Source organism: Lepisma saccharinum, chromosome 6, assembly GCF_977018435.1.
Source record: "Lepisma saccharinum chromosome 6, izLepSacc3.1, whole genome shotgun sequence".
NCBI classification, from domain to species: domain Eukaryota; kingdom Metazoa; phylum Arthropoda; class Insecta; order Zygentoma; family Lepismatidae; genus Lepisma; species Lepisma saccharinum.
The window spans coordinates 11298184-11314051 of NC_139234.1; the positions used below are offsets into that span (position 1 = coordinate 11298184).

Here is a 15868-nt window from a genome sequence, read left to right on the forward strand (position 1 = left end):
GGAGTTGTTTCTTCCAGGCCTTAAGTCAGGAAACCGTTTTTGTAAGTCGTCACTAAAAGCACGTTTGCGTTTCGGAATGGTTCAGATCCCTGATCGACAGAACTGCACTACTCCACTACCATTATGTAAAACTAAAGATGGCCAAAAAAAAAAAAAAAAAAAAAAAAAAACAGATTCGGAAAATATACTATCCAGATTTCGAAGCGAGAAGAATTACGGAGGCAAAAGAGGTTCTGGAAGAATAACGGATTACAGAGGGAAAGCGAATTTTGGAGGGAAAACGAATATTGATCCATATTTTCAATAATTGTCTCATGAATTTAACAATATACTTTAATCTACCAATCCACTGTCAGACTGTCTTCCACGTAGTACACCTTGGGCTGCATTTATCAGACTAACGAGACTATGCCGTCTGGACTCACAGCCAGTACAAACCTAGGTGGAGCTTTTTTTGTGGTTTTGTGATCTGCCCATGTGTGTTTGTGATTGTCCCTTCGCATGCTTCATCTTATCACAATTCATCCTCATCTTCGCGATTAGCCAAAAGTGGAAGAAAAGCGAAGTTAAATACAACAAATAAATCAAATCAATTAATGTAATATGTTGTTAAACTAATAAAGTATGGGCTATGAAAATTTTCTTCTTGATTTAAAGGGATAAGATAAAATATCCCCTGTACAGTCACGGACACATCTGGGTTCCATTAACTTTCAATGGAATCGTTACAACCCAGAAGTGTCCATGACTGTACAAAGCGAAGTACATACTGAGCAATTGAAGGGCATCAGGGAAGGGACACATAAATGAGATAAGTAGGAAGGCCATATCAAGATTCACACAGGAAAGATAGATTGATTGAGTTGGTGGTTTAAGTCCACTTTATGCACAGTAAGGCTAATCGTGACTGGACCTACAGTTTAAAGTGTGATCGAAAGATAGGAATGATACCCAACGGCGGTTACTTTCGCTGTTTTTTTCTAGACTGGAGGGGATAGAGAGAATTAAGATTTGGTGAACGGATTACCCATGCACACAGATGTGTCTTTTAAAAAACAGAGAGAGGGGGACGGGGGTAATATAAGCAGATAAAAATGGTGGAAGGGAAAAATAAGACGTACAATAGGAATGAGAAAAGTGAAAGAAATACAAAGGAATTCGGGAGAGGACGAGGGAATATCCGTGTGTGAAACTCAAATTTTATGTGTCAACTCAGTATTTGGCTCCTGCCCAGCCGGTCAAAATTTTCTGGCACCACGCATGAAAGTAGTCAACTGCACTTAGTAATATAGTAGATTTCCCTTCATTTATGAAATGATTGCACTACTTTATGTTTTCAGTTTTCACCATAAAATAATTGATACAGGTTAAGAGAAGGTTGGTACATGAGATAAGTTCCGCAACAATCAGACGCAATCTCAATATTTTTTGTACGTATGATACGAGGGCAGCGACGGCGGCAGTATTAATCATGTAGGTGTGATGAGGGGGCGTGGAATGAAATGTTGGGGGTGTGATGTTGAAAATAAAGAAAACATGCATTCTTTAGCCATTACATCAAATACCAATGAACATTTAATAGGCTTGTATAAAAATATTGAAAACTGAAGACTACTAGTGACTTGTTTCAGTTTTGTAATGTTGGAAGAAAGACAAAAGCCACTAATAATTGTAGAGACTCCCCCTAATAAAATAAAACAAATGCGGGTTCTCTTTCAGATTATGATCAATGTCTGTTATCTATAATGACAGCGGTGCTACTCCAATGTGACGACAAACTTTTAGTAAGTCATACATAACGTACCATAGCAGATGCGGACGAAAATTAAGGGGTGCTGAAAAACCCCTTCGCACTTTCTTCCCCGCGCACATGCATGAGAGCAAGAAAAGTTTGGTCGAGAGCAGAAAGAAATATATATGACATTTTGTGTTGTATACGATTTCATTGATTGAGCTCCGAAGCATGTAATCTCAGGGAGCAGATGGAAATTATTATATTCTTCCGGCGTCAGAAAGTGTTTGTGCATTAAACTGAAGTGCGAACTTGTCCAATCTATCAAAATTTCGCTGTTGTGCAACTGTTACGACAGATAAGGAGCCATCGAGCAATGGGGGCATGTTTGGCCGAAACAAAGAACTGTTGTACAATACTACTGCAACAACACTGATCGCTAATTCCCTCCGATACCCGGATTCCCTCCGATACCCGGATTCCCTCCGATATCCGGATTCCCTCCAAAATCCGGAACTCCTCCGATATCCAGATTCTCCGTTTTTACTATCCGGATTTGGCCATCCCTACATTCAACGTGTTCAACCACAGAGGTAGCATGACACTTAATGAATTGGAATCTTAATGGTGAACCTGTAGGTCGTTCATAAGTGACCATGGATTGAAAGCTAACCTTATATTTAGAAAGAATGATTTCCTCATGATAGCAGCCCCAATAGTCCAGATGCATCAGATCAAAATTCATTCTTTGGAATTACACACACACAACTGAACTCAAAGAATTGAATGCAAAATAATCTAACACAGTTATTTTTAGTGGTTTTTATTTTATTTTATCTGCGACGTTTCGTTCTGGTTTCCCAGAACTTTTTCAAGCTACACCAAGATATACATACAATAACACAACCTCACATGGCTAGTCACTCTAGAAGTGTAAAAAAGTTCTGGGAAACCATAACGAAACGTCGCAGACAATAAAATTAAAAAAAAACACATTAAAAATAACTGTGTTAGATTATTTTGCATCTACCAGGTATCCAAAAAAGTTCATGCCGTATTTTGCAGTGAGAAATAAAGACTCTGTAATTTCTGGCAAATGTGTTTTATTCAGCAAAATAAGCTCCTTCAGCTTCAATTACATGTTCCGAACGAGATACAAGCTTATAAATCCCACGTTTGTAAAAGTTCTGGTCCCTAGAAGCAAAAAAATGTCCTATGACCTGAGTTTAGGAACTGTTGCTCACAGAAATGGTTATCCATGGCTAAAAACAAGTGAAAGTCAGATGGGGCAATGTCCGGGGAGTAAGGAGGATGAGGTAAAATTTCTCAACCAAGTGTGTTGATTACCTCCTTGGTCGTTTTCGCCGTATGAGGTCTAGCGTTGTCTTGAAGAAGGATCACTCCTTTCCTGTTGACTAGTGCTGGATGCTTCGGATGCAGTGCAGATGCAACCCTTTGCAACTGGGTCGAGTACACCTCGAATATGATGGTTTTGCCATGCTCTAGCAATTCAAAGTGCACAACACCAAACACAAAGCAGTACCTTCTGTTGATGAATGTTTTCTTTGGGGGTCAATGCAACAGAACCAGGGGATGACCAATGGTGTTTTCTTTTGTGGTTACTGTATAACACCCATTTCTCGTCACATGTCAATATCTGGTCCAGGAATGGGGCTTTCTTGTGGTGTGACAGCAATGATGTGCAAATGGTGAGCCGCTGATATTTGTTTTCCTCGGACAAAACGTGAGGAACCCACTTACTGAGCTTCCAAGTCTTCCCAAGGTTATGCAGATGCAATTGAATGGTTTTCTCCGACACTCCAAACCCTTGTGCAAGTTCTTTGCACGTTTGCTGTGGATCGCGCTCGATGGTCTCCTTCAGCAGGGCTTCGTCGATAGTGGCAGGGCTTCCAGCTCGAGACTTGTCCTGGAGGCTCTCATCGCCCGATGCAAATCGACTGAACCACTTTTGCGCTTTGCGCTCACTCACTGATGCCTCTCCAAACGTGTAGCATATCTTTCGAGCAGCAGCTGCAGCATTGCTGCTCAATTTAAACTCATACAGTACACACGGCCGTAAAACGTAAACTGACATGTCCCCTTCAGGATTATAGTTCCTACAGACCTGCTGTCTATGCGACCGACACGCCTCCCTGCACTGACTGACAGTTGCCGGGAATATAAACTTCTGACGTCATCCAGACAGGGTTGCTGACACATGCCGTTTGACTTTCACTTTTCGTTCCAGCGGCACAAACTTTTTTGGATACCTGGTATAAAAAGTGGTTATGCGAACCTTTAGGAACAACAAAGAATTGAATGTAGCTACCTGCAAGTTTGCCACCAGCTTCTAACTCAAAGCTGATTCAAGCTTAGCTTTGTGTGTCTTACACTTTGGCAGTCTTCCAATCCTGTGAAATAAAGGCTATTATCTTTACTATACGAGGGTAGGTTGATAAGTTCTCAGCCTACCTAGGTTCGAACGCAGCAATATATATATAAATGTTAGCTATCCTCGTGAAGCTTAGAATGTGTGAACCTAAAAAAAGGTAAAGTGTTCCCCTGTGCATAGCACCACGCCATGAAGGCGTATAGGGGGTGTGGGGGTAACGCCCCACACTTTCTTGATCCGGTCGTGAGTGGGGGTGATGTGATCAGCATCACGCCCCTGACCGCTTTTACCCCCCAGGGTTTCCCCCAGGTACCCATGTTATTCGACATGGGTGGGCGCCGGGGCCGCTTCACCGTTAGAAAAGTTCCCGGATTTGAACCGGCCGGGGATCGAACCCGGGACCTTGAGCATGGTAGTCAGATGCGTTACCAACTTTTTTGTTTTTTTTTTATAAAGGAAAGCCCCCTAAGCGGAAGCTTCCCCATCACATTCACTCATATCATTTCATTCACATTTCTATTTCAGGACTTTTTCAGGACAGACAATCACAAATACCCATGCCTTACCCGGGACTCGAACCCGGAACCCCTGGCGTCCAACTGAGCCACCGTGTGAACCTACTATGCAAATTTCTGTTCGGAGGAACTAATTTTAACTTTGTTTTTTCTGGTCCAAACTGAGGATGGCAGCCCACAATTATTTGTACCATAAGTATGAAGACATGTACAAGTAAATGTACAATGGGAGATGTTAACGAAGTTTAAGTTTGCTTTAAAATAAGCTAAATGGGTTTGAACTGTAGATTAAACTGGGATCTAATGTACTGAAATGTGTCTTCACTAGCAATCATACCTTGGGCCTCTCCATTACAACTAGTGATGCCACGAATTGGTAAATTTACTGATTCCATTGTACCATAAATAATGTTTCAATCAATTCTGATACTTAAGTAATTCAACAGTGAAATGAACCATGGTATTCCATTCTCCCACATTATACATTCAATCTTCGTGGTTCCAAATAAAATTTTCCTGCATTTTAAGTTCTTTCAAGTTGGTCCCGTAAAAAATGTAAAATCAAGGTTCCACTGTATTTATTTATTATACACTCTTCACAAAAAGTTTAGAATATTGTTATATTAGACAATAGGTGATAGACACCGCCTTGGAATGCAAAAACACATGGTATCTGTCTGGTGGACGTTCTCGTTTTTTTTGCCAACATATGGCACCATGCCTATCACCTATTGCCTAATATAATAATATTCCAAACTTGTTGTGCCTAACAACAATATTCCAAACTGTTTGTGAGGAGTGTATATAGTACATATAAAAGAGTAAGAAGGCTACATGGGGAAAATATGAACAAAATCGTCACCCTAACCAGAACAAATAAAATGTTCAAAGATGGCATCCAACACTACTTCCTTTGAAATATTTTGTAAATATCTACAGAAATTTTACATTGGTTCATCTTCACGAGACAGAAATATAGTGTATGAAATTTGAAGACATGATAACAAGCAGTAGAACAATAGAGTACTATACTATATTGAACCTGACAACATGTCCTATTTTATCAAACTTCTGGAGGTACGAAACTGAGTGTCAGAATCAGTTTAAATGTGGCTAAGTAAAAATTTTGGCTAATATTCATACTTCAGAAACCAGCATCATCACATCCCAAAGCACAAAATTGATTGTCAAAATCAGGAACAGCATAGTCAAAGACTTTCAAATATAATTATTGCAGTACTCAGCACTCCTTCCTCCAGATGGAAAATCTTCATGAATAGTTAGTGATTTTAAATTTTAGCAGCTCTCTTGGAGCTACTTCGAACTATGTTGTTGTTTTTTTTAAATATTTTTTTTCAACTCAAAGAGAGTGCATATAGTCTCTAGTAATAACAGTAACTCATGGGTACAGGATACTATTTTATTGTATTGTATAGACATTATTTGAAACACAGTAAATATTTTATTACAAAAATTACAATCGCAATGAAGCATAATGTACAAGTGTATTTTGAACAATTCAAGACGTCTGCATGCTATTTTTAAAGCTTTTCTGTGATTAAACCACAATTAATTCATATTTATGAATTACTGAAATGAACATAAATATTATTCATAATTGGGAAAAGAGAGATGCGGTAGTATATAAATATGGAGAAACAAGTACTCACTTATCTGCCAAACTGTTTTTTCTTTGTTCTATCAATTTCAGTGGCCACTGCCACCATCTTTGTTGGAACTTGCTGACAAGAACGAAGAAAAAACAGTTTCGTGGATAAGTGAGTACTTGTTTCTCCGTATTTATAAATATGTTAAAAATTATCTAGAAACATGATATAAATATACTTTCCACAAGAAATACATAATTTTAGCTTTTTAATAATCATATGGTTGTAAATGTAACTAGGTTTGCAAAATACATTGTATACAAATACAAACTCATGCCTAATGTTGTTTTCATTGTATTTTGTATTTTTGTTTCAAGTCACTTCTCTATGTCTTTAGGCTAATTGTGATGAATCAAGATTACATGAAATTGACACTCACAATGGAGTATGAGTATAAATTATAATCACAGTGTAAATGATACCGCTTAATGCAATCCCAGGTTAAGAATCATTGATTTAGACAATGTCATTGTATGCATTTGAACAAATGAACATCAAGTGGCCAGTTTTCTCTACTGGAAGCTGTATAGTTTTTTTTTAATTACTTTTTGTGTGGGGACTTCGCCTATGACTGACTCTGCAGAGCAAGTTGGGTGCAAGTTGGTGCAGAACACACCAATGGTCAGTATTACTTTCTTCACCTAAGCTTCTATATTAGAAAAACATATTAAGAAAATTACAATTAACAAAATGAGGTAATTTGGGTATAGTGCTTCCAAGGATGTATATTATATATGTGATACGTATCCTACTTAAAGAGATTTCAAAAGTGAATTGCAGAGTTTATATATGCATGTATGATTGAAACTGTATATTTTTCTGTTTCATGAAAATATCATCAGAATATTTGTTCAATATTTAAACAAAATCTCTGTGTGTTACTTTTTCCTATTCTCAAAATGTGAAAAATAGAAGTGATGTATGATTACTTTTCACTTTCACCTGTGCAAGCATTATCTTCTTCATGTTCACAATTTTCTACAGTTTGTAACCAGTAAGTTTGTCAAATAAAATTATTCAGAATGCAATGTTGAATACTGTATTCAACAACCAGTACTTAAATACACCTATGGCAGGCATAATCAAGGTATACACAGAGTTCACATTATACCCAAATTCCCCCAACCCTGGGAAAATTTGGGTATAGGCAAAAAATTGACTGCCATTCGAGCAACTAGCAATCGGAACACATAAAACTGTGTTGAAACATTTTGGAAGGTCCGACTGCCAACAAAAAAATCGAAAGCACTAATAAATAATAATTTTGAACAAAAAGCACTAATAAATAATAATTTTGAACAATGTTATGGGCACCAGAACTTTCAAAATGCTGTTATGTACTCAAATTACTCTGACTCCCACTGTTCATGTAGGGACTTGAAGGAGCATAGGTGGTAACACTGTGAGTTCACTAGCCAACATGTTGTGCTACTGAAGTGTCAGTTTTACTTGCATGTTTAGTTCATACCTCTATAAATATTAAGTGTATAAAACTGCTGACAGCAATTATTTAAAAAAAAAAATGCTCTCGTGGTAGGCAACTTACTCTTCTTGTTTCCGTGAACTTTTAGATTTAGTTTTAAAGAATATTCAACCATTGTTAAATTTTAAATTGATATTTCTAACACAGATTATGTGCATTGTTTTCTATTTAAAATTGTACATATTTGGATAAGTGTTCATATAATTTGTGGTACAAAAATAAGAATGTCCCCCTAAGTTGAAAGTGAAGTGTGAGGAATGAAATGTAAAATTCACTGAATTTTTACTGACTATACCAGCTAAATAGATATGTTCTCTGTCAAAATGTCTGCCTCCTGACAGGGTTGTTAAAGGTACAGGAATTTATATTCTAAAGGGTTCTGCAACAGGATCGGAATGTTTTTTCTCACACAATTTAAATTCAGTCTAAGTTGTGTTTTGTTTCACTGAAAAAAAGGTTCCTGGACAGTATTAAAAATTGATCCGGAAAAAAGGTTCCTGGACTGAATTAAAATACTTTACAGATAAAAAGAACCCATTTACGGTTCCTGATTTTCTCTCCTGGACCAGAATAGAATTTATTTAAAATTGCTGGACCTTTAACCCTCTCCCACCTCCTGTTTTTACCCTCCTTTCATTTTAGAGTTAATAATGCTGATAAGCAACCAGTGAAACCTCAGAATTGTATTTGCTATCATGATCAGTATCAACTAGCTGGTTTTTTATTACATTTTTGTGATGTCGTATTTTTACCCTGGCTTGTTTCCATGCAGAAATTAATTTAAACATGCTTTAAGCTTTTGTGATCACTAGGGCTAGGATTTTTTTGACCTAAAAATAACCAAAATATGCAAAATATAATATGCTTTTATGGCCAAAACTTTTGCAAAATATGCACTGTAATTTGAAAAATATGCCTTTATAACTGGACTGTTTCAAACATGAATATCTAACATATGCTGAAATATTTTCACATACGTACTATTTTTAGTTCACATTATGGGCCACGAGTTGCAATGCACAATGAGCACTTTCTGTAAATTTTCCAATATAAATGAAAAAGATTTTGCTTCAATCGGAAAAAAAAACTCGAGTGAACATGGAAATAAGAACGAATCCACTTCGAAAATGACTGTATATTTCATGAAAAAGCAAAAATATGCTGAATATGACCGAAAATCCATCAAAATATGCTCTACCACATAGAAATGGGCAAATATGCAAAATATGCCCTTAAAAAGCACCTTAATTCAATTAGTTTCTTCACAATATAAATTTATATATATTTAGGGAACACATCACCTTACCAAAAAAAAAATATGCTAAGTCATGAAAATCCTATCCCTAGTAATCACAATAATGTTGGGTTTTATTGGGCGTATAAATGCATATTTTTTGCCATATTTTAGCTTCAGGTCATATTTTAGGCAAAACTGTGTAACAATATATTTGATTATATTTGGGTAAACATTTCACCAAATATTGTTCATAAACCATAACTAAGCTGATAATGTACAATGTTAAAAATTATCTTAAACTTTTTCTTTTTCAACCCCAAAAAATATTATTTCAGTTTATATTTCATATCTTATGTTTCAAACAACACTACTTACAAATAATGATATTGTAAAAATGCCTAATAAAAGACATTGGTCATTTAAAGGCATATTTCTGATACTTTTTTAATTGATAAAAATTTCAGCCCTAGTCATGTTCATGTAACGACATGTTTTTCCCATTGGGAAGATAATGTCAGCCATGGAAAATATGTAAATATCAAATTTGGTGACAAACAATTCATGATGGAATATTTACAGCTCTTGGCCAAAAGTTACAAGAGGGGCTGCATGTCAGTGTGTGTGTGTGTGAGGCTAGACGCACACCAGATCTGACATGACGAGGCATGATGCGCTGCAACGCAGCACGATGGGACACAACATGACGAGTCACTTTGCTTCCGACAAAATGAAATACATATTTATCAGTGCTTTTTTCCTGGAAAGAAAGTTTTTGATACTCTACAACTTGGTTTGTTGTTATTATTTGTTATTGTGTTTATCATAAAAACTGCTCTAAATATTGTGGTACATAAATGATTATTCATACATGTGATTTGTATTGATTTTGATTGATATGATGAAATTGATGAATGGACACTCACAAACACCCATGCCCAGGCTGGGATTCGAACCCGGGACACCTGGCATCGTAGCGCAATGTGCTAACCGATGCATCACATCTGTAATTTCAGGAAATTAGGTTCTCATTTGCATCTTAAACGAATAGCACTCACCGCAATATATTATTTTTTTCTACATTTCCAGTCCAGCCACCGACAGGAGACAAATTTAGTACAAGAATTTTATTTTATCTCTTTCATCTATTCTTTACAAGGATTAATGTAACAAAGAATGGACTTTTGTATGGTGCATTAAATATATAAAATGCGTGTCCAATGCTGCAGCAGGAACAGTTTTTTTTTTTTTTTTTGCCAGAATGGAGTTCCGGTGCATTCTGGCTCACTTTAGTGCTGCCCCCCTCCAAAAAAGGAAAAAGTTTAATTTGCATACTGCAACCACATACTTATTCGAGCAATAAATATCAAACTGGCCTGAGGATTGTTTTTCTTGTACAATTTAAGATATATTTTGTACATTACAACATAATTTGTAATAAACCGATTTTTTTCACGTAATGCAATTCATCTTCTGTGCCACTTCATTCCATAGCGCATCAATTTTGTCCTTATTATGGTGCTCAGTTGATGAAATATCATACAGCGGAGGCCTCGCTTGCACAAGAATGATTAGCTGCTCTGTATCAAGCTCTATTTTTAACCTTAGACTGCACTGTCAAACTTACATTTATATGTGCTGTTAAACGATACAGTTATGAGTCACATGGAGGTGGTGCACTGAGAAGAAAGGATTTGTACATGCGCAGAGCGTTTTTTCGCATCATGCTTCCCAGGACCTTCATTGTTTTGTCGCAAACCATCACATGACTCTAGTCAAATGTTTCGTCCAGTGTGCGGCAGCTCATAAGAGCCCCATGTTAAACGTTCCCAGAGTCGGTTTGCAACAAAAATGACTGGTCGCGTCGTGGATCCGGTGTGCGGCTGGCTTGATGGGGAGAGCGGGGGTGGAATGAGAGTGGACTAGTCTGGAACATCAATTCCGGACTGTTGTAACATTGCTCCTTGTTGTCAACAATGGGGATGAATGATGAAAATTTCTTACAAAAGAACACCTAAACTCAGGTCAAGACTCAAATCTGAATCCTTTAATGTCAAGTGAATCACTCAACAAGATTGGCCAAGATAGCGATTGTAATACTGAAAAATTGTGATCCAGAACAACTGAACGCTGGGATGTTAAACATTTTTTATGAGCACAAAAGTAAATTAATGCCCAGGTGACCTTTGTTAGGGGAGGGGCTTCAGATAAAGTTACAAGAGAAGCAATTATGTTGATGTTATCACACTATAACAAGAAGGAAAAGGTCACATGGTTTAACATAAATTTTCTTTTCTCATTCATCACTTCCAAGTTACAGGGGTCATCTCATTATTTTTGTACTGCATATTTTATTTTTTAAAAAATACAGATGCACACATGAAATGCTTATTTACATTGTGAACTACTTTTTTGGTGCGGCCTCAAGGCTGCTTTCTGCGTGAATTTCTTTTCGCAAAGTATACATTCAAAAGGTCTGTCCCCTGTATGAACTCGGCTGTGAACTTTTAACTCCCCTTTGTGTGAAAATCTCCTCCCACAGTCAAAACACTCGTAAGGTTTTTCCCCAGCGTGGACTCTTGCATGTGTTTCTACCTCGTGCTTCTCTAAAAATGATTTCCAACAGACGGGACACTGATACGGCTTCTCCCCAATATGCCTCTTGATGTGACGTGTCAGGTTCGTCTTTGTTGCAAATTTCTTCATGCACTCCGAGCATTCAAATGGCCTTTTCCTGTCGTGCACTGCACTTGTGTGTGCTTTCAGCAGAATTTTGTTTGTGAACCGTTTCTCACATACCAAGCAAGCAAATGGCCTCTCTCCAGTATGCAATATCCTGTGACGCTTAAGATAGATAACCTGTGAAAATGTTTTTCCACAATCGGGACAATTAAAAGGTTTTTCACCTGTGTGTGTTCTCATGTGATTTTTTAGGTTGTAGTTGCCAGAGAATCTCTTTTGGCATTCCGGACACTCAAAGGGTTTTATTTTCCTATGTATTTTTGCATGGGTTTCCATTGCATATTTGAAAACAAACCTCTTCTTACAGTCTGGACATTCAAAAGGTTTTTCATTACTATGAATTTTTTCATGATATTCTAGAGTGCTTCTGTATAAAAATGTCATGTTGCACTGCTCACATTTAAAAGGTTTCTGTTTATTATGTAATTTTATGTGTTGTTTTAAGTATGCTTCCTTGAGAAAATGTTTCCCACACATTAGACATTTAAGAGATGAATCTTCTCTTTGTCCAAAACTCGTATCTGAAGAAACACTGGTCCTATAAAACAATATTTGCATTATAGAAAAAAAATCGAAAGTATGCACTTCTAGAAAATGTACAAATATATTATTTCGTTAAAAAGGTCAAATTCTCACAGTAAGTTCATATTCCTACCAGGGAGGAAAAAGCCAGAAGAATTGATCAAATGAAAAGGCACATAGCACAGGAGATCATGCAAGATGGTACATATGATGCTTCCTTCTTCAACCAACATGGCCAGAAAAGTGGTAGAAACTTCTGGTGTTTCTCCAGAAAGAACACACCATCAATGTAACACCATACTGTGACACACTGTCATCAGTAAACAGCAGGGTTGGCATTTTGCCCAGGTTTTTTCCCAACCCAGGTGGGTTTTTCATTTGTTTTGGATATTTATTGGTTTTTTTCAGGCTATGTTTAAAAATATATATTTTAATTATCAAATACATTTTCCCCCTGATAGTAGCGTATCTTAACATTCAATTTGTATTGCTTTATACCCTGTCCCTACTAACTCTTGAGCAAGTGAATGAAAACAAATCTCTGCGCAAGTAGTGATGCGAGACTGCTCCACCAATGAGCATGTGAAAGGGAACTGAATTGCGTTGGGGGGGGGGGGGGGTCTGCAGTTACCAGCCTTCACAGCAGCGTGTACTGCTTTGCTCTGCCCACTCGATTTTCTCCTTGTGTTGACATTTTCTGTTCCAACATATTTGTCGAACATTTTGATTCTACTCTTCCTTGAGGGTGTAATAGGTAATGCTGTATCAGTTTTCAGGGTTGCATTCCCTGGGAAGGCACATATTTTGGTGTACCCAACAATCAGGCTACCGGGGAGGGGGGAGGAAGTAGAAAATATGTTATAAACTAGGGCTGAGCAAATACCGATGCCAATGTATCAGTTGGAATTCATCTGCTGATGCTTTTCCGGCTTCTTGGTATTTCACGGGGCCCGCAAAAGTGGTTTCGCAGCATCTTATTATCCTGGAAGTTATGCAAAATTCAAACTTTCATTTTATTTTGCAGGAAAAACTATATTTTGTGATTACACAATATCTAATTTAATATTCTCATGTATTTCTAAAATATTCTAAAGCAAATTTCTTGGTAAATTGATGCATATAATTGGAGAAGAATATTTACACACCAATATTGGTCAGTATTTTGAACAAATTTTAATTGTCGCAATTTTCAAGTATTGGCATCTGTGGAAATCAGTAAGAGTATCGGCATCGGTACCGCCTCTGCTTTTTTTTTCCTGCAGTCAACAATGGTACTCCATGATGGCACCTTTTAGGTGAGGACTAATAACATTTTAAATGCCTATGATGCCAGAGGTCCTGTATTCAAATTCCGGCCTTCGCGATTAGTCAAATGTGGCACAAAAGAGAAGTAAAATAAACCAAATCAAACAAGATGTATTTGTGTGTGTGGGTGTATACTTGGATGCATCATCATTTATGAACAAACACAATTTTGAGTAGTTGTTATAATGAACATATTAACAAGCAACACAGTAATATAACAAATCAACTTGGATATTGGGATCATTCCATGCCAAATCAACCGTGGTCTGAACCTTGACATCTCAGAAATTGATATTTTTTTGGTACAGTGGTAGTACCAGTAAAGTTGACAAAAACTGCCAAATTTCAGATTTTTTCCAATCTTAGGTTTTGAATTATTGACTTTCAAAAAAGAAAAAATCCCAAAATTTGATAACGTTTTGAAATCTTTAAGCAGCTGTAGATCAAAAACTATTTGACCTAGAGAGCTCAAATTGGTGTCACTCTCTTCTGCTTATAATGAGCTTTAATTTGAAATGCAACATCAGTGTGGTATTTGAATTTTGTAATTTCTAAAAAACTTGAAAAGATGTTTTTTGAAAATATAAAAAACACAATTTTTAATTTTTTTGAAAATATAAAAAACACAATTTTTTTTTTTTTTTGAAAATATAAAAAACACAATTTTTAATTTTTTTGAAAAAATATATGATTTGAAGACATCAATTGAATATTTGTGTGCAGCAAATTTCTGTATTGTAATGTGTGCGAAATTTGCCAAATTTGTTGACTTCCAAGTTATAACCACAACTATATGCTAAGTGGTTGATATTGAAGTCTTCATATTAGTCTATTTTATAATTTTTGGATTACAAATAACATTAAAATACCTAAATTTATCACTTTTAATATCAGGTAAGCAAATTGAAAAATGTACGAGGGCAAGTCATTAAATAACAGGAATCTTATTCTAAACTTCATGGAGATTTATGCATAACGAAAATTTGTGTTTCGGCACTCAAAAAGGTTCCTTAGCAACACTCCATAAAGTTGTCATGACGATCGAGTAGTATGTGCCTGAGCAGTAGCTCGTACAGCATGGCCGCTCCACTGTTGACTTTCGGAAAGCTACAGTAGAATGAAGGTTCAGTATGGAAACAATTGTTTAATTCAGGCGGGAGTGTCTGAGTGGGTGGAAAGATTTGAAGATGGAACACGAAACGTCAGTAATGAACACCGGACTGGGAGGCCAGTTTGCGTTGCAACGGAAGCAGTGAAACAGCAGATCGACCAGTGAATACGTTAATTTAGTACACTATCCCCTGACATAAACAATAGTCTTCATACTGAACCTTCATTCTGCTGTAGATTTCAGCACAGGCGTGTGCAGACCCTCTTTTAGGGGGGGAAGGAATCCTTGATGAAAGTTCATTTGGAGAACGAAAAACCTCATTTCATCTCAGTTTTATTGTACCGATGGGTATGAAACAGGGGCGTATATAGTGTGTGTCCGGAACCACTGAAAATCACCGTATTAGAGGAACACAAACTTCCATGGCACCAATGTTCTTTGCCCCCCCCCCCTTTATTCCCCATAATTTACATATGAACATAGACATGGTTTCATACAGCAGATTCAAAACAACTGCACATAATTTGTTCTCATTTCCAACACTGATGGCCATTAGGGAGGCGGTTACTACCTCACATTTTGACCCTAATCTACAGCCTCTTAATGCTAAGCCTTGTCTACAGAGAAAAAGTAAACAGTTCCTTGCCCCCCTCCCCACTTTTGTCATCCAATCATTGATACCGATTTCTAATGTATGGGCAATATATCTTGCAAACACATAGGTAACCAAACTAACAAATAAACTGCATGTGAGTGTTAATAGTAAGAAATTTGCTAGAAGACGAAGTTGGATAGTTCAATTACATAGGAAACAATCCACTTTCCGTAGTTGCTGGGAACTTTTGTCGGCTTCAAAATACTTAATTATGTAAAGAGCATAATATCGTTTAATAACGGTGATAAGATTCCTCTGCACTAAATTCCTAAACAAGAGTATTATAGGGGACAACTGGCCCCTCTTGCCCTACCGTGCGCACACCTATGGATTAGGGATGGCCAAACTGATCTGGATCCGGATCCGAAAATTCCGGATCCAGGTTTGAAAGTTTCGAATCTGGATCCGGATCCGAAAGTTCCGGATCTGGATCTGGGTCCGAAAGTTTCGGATCTGGATCCGGATCCGAGAGTTTCGTATGTCAATCCCATTATAATTTTACCACACCTT

General features: G+C 37.0%; 2 protein-coding genes across 3 annotated transcripts in view; both read right to left on the reverse strand.

Moving 5' to 3' along the window:
- Positions 1–3058: 3058 nt before the first annotated feature.
- Positions 3059–3827, reverse strand: LOC145988988 (histone-lysine N-methyltransferase SETMAR-like). Its single transcript, XM_083124290.1, has 2 exons — positions 3494–3827; positions 3059–3234 (listed from the first exon to the last, which is right to left on the reverse strand). Exons 1-2 carry the CDS (start codon positions 3825–3827, stop codon positions 3059–3061), a joined length of 510 nt encoding a protein of 169 aa, XP_082980416.1.
- A 4583-nt stretch (positions 3828–8410) lies between these two features.
- The window catches only part of LOC145988567 (uncharacterized), a 58937-nt gene continuing 51479 nt past the window's right edge, over positions 8411–15868 (reverse strand). Inside the window, exons 4-5 of one of the 2 annotated variants that reach the window (XM_083123516.1) lie at positions 11619–12303; positions 8411–11553 (exon numbers count right to left, since the gene is read on the reverse strand). In XM_083123516.1, coding sequence (XP_082979642.1) covers positions 11491–11553; positions 11619–12303 — 748 coding nt within the window. In that variant the 3' untranslated portion in view covers positions 8411–11490. Of the gene's footprint in view, positions 12304–15868 lie in introns of both variants that reach the window. The other variant, XM_083123515.1, reaches the window with a different exon arrangement.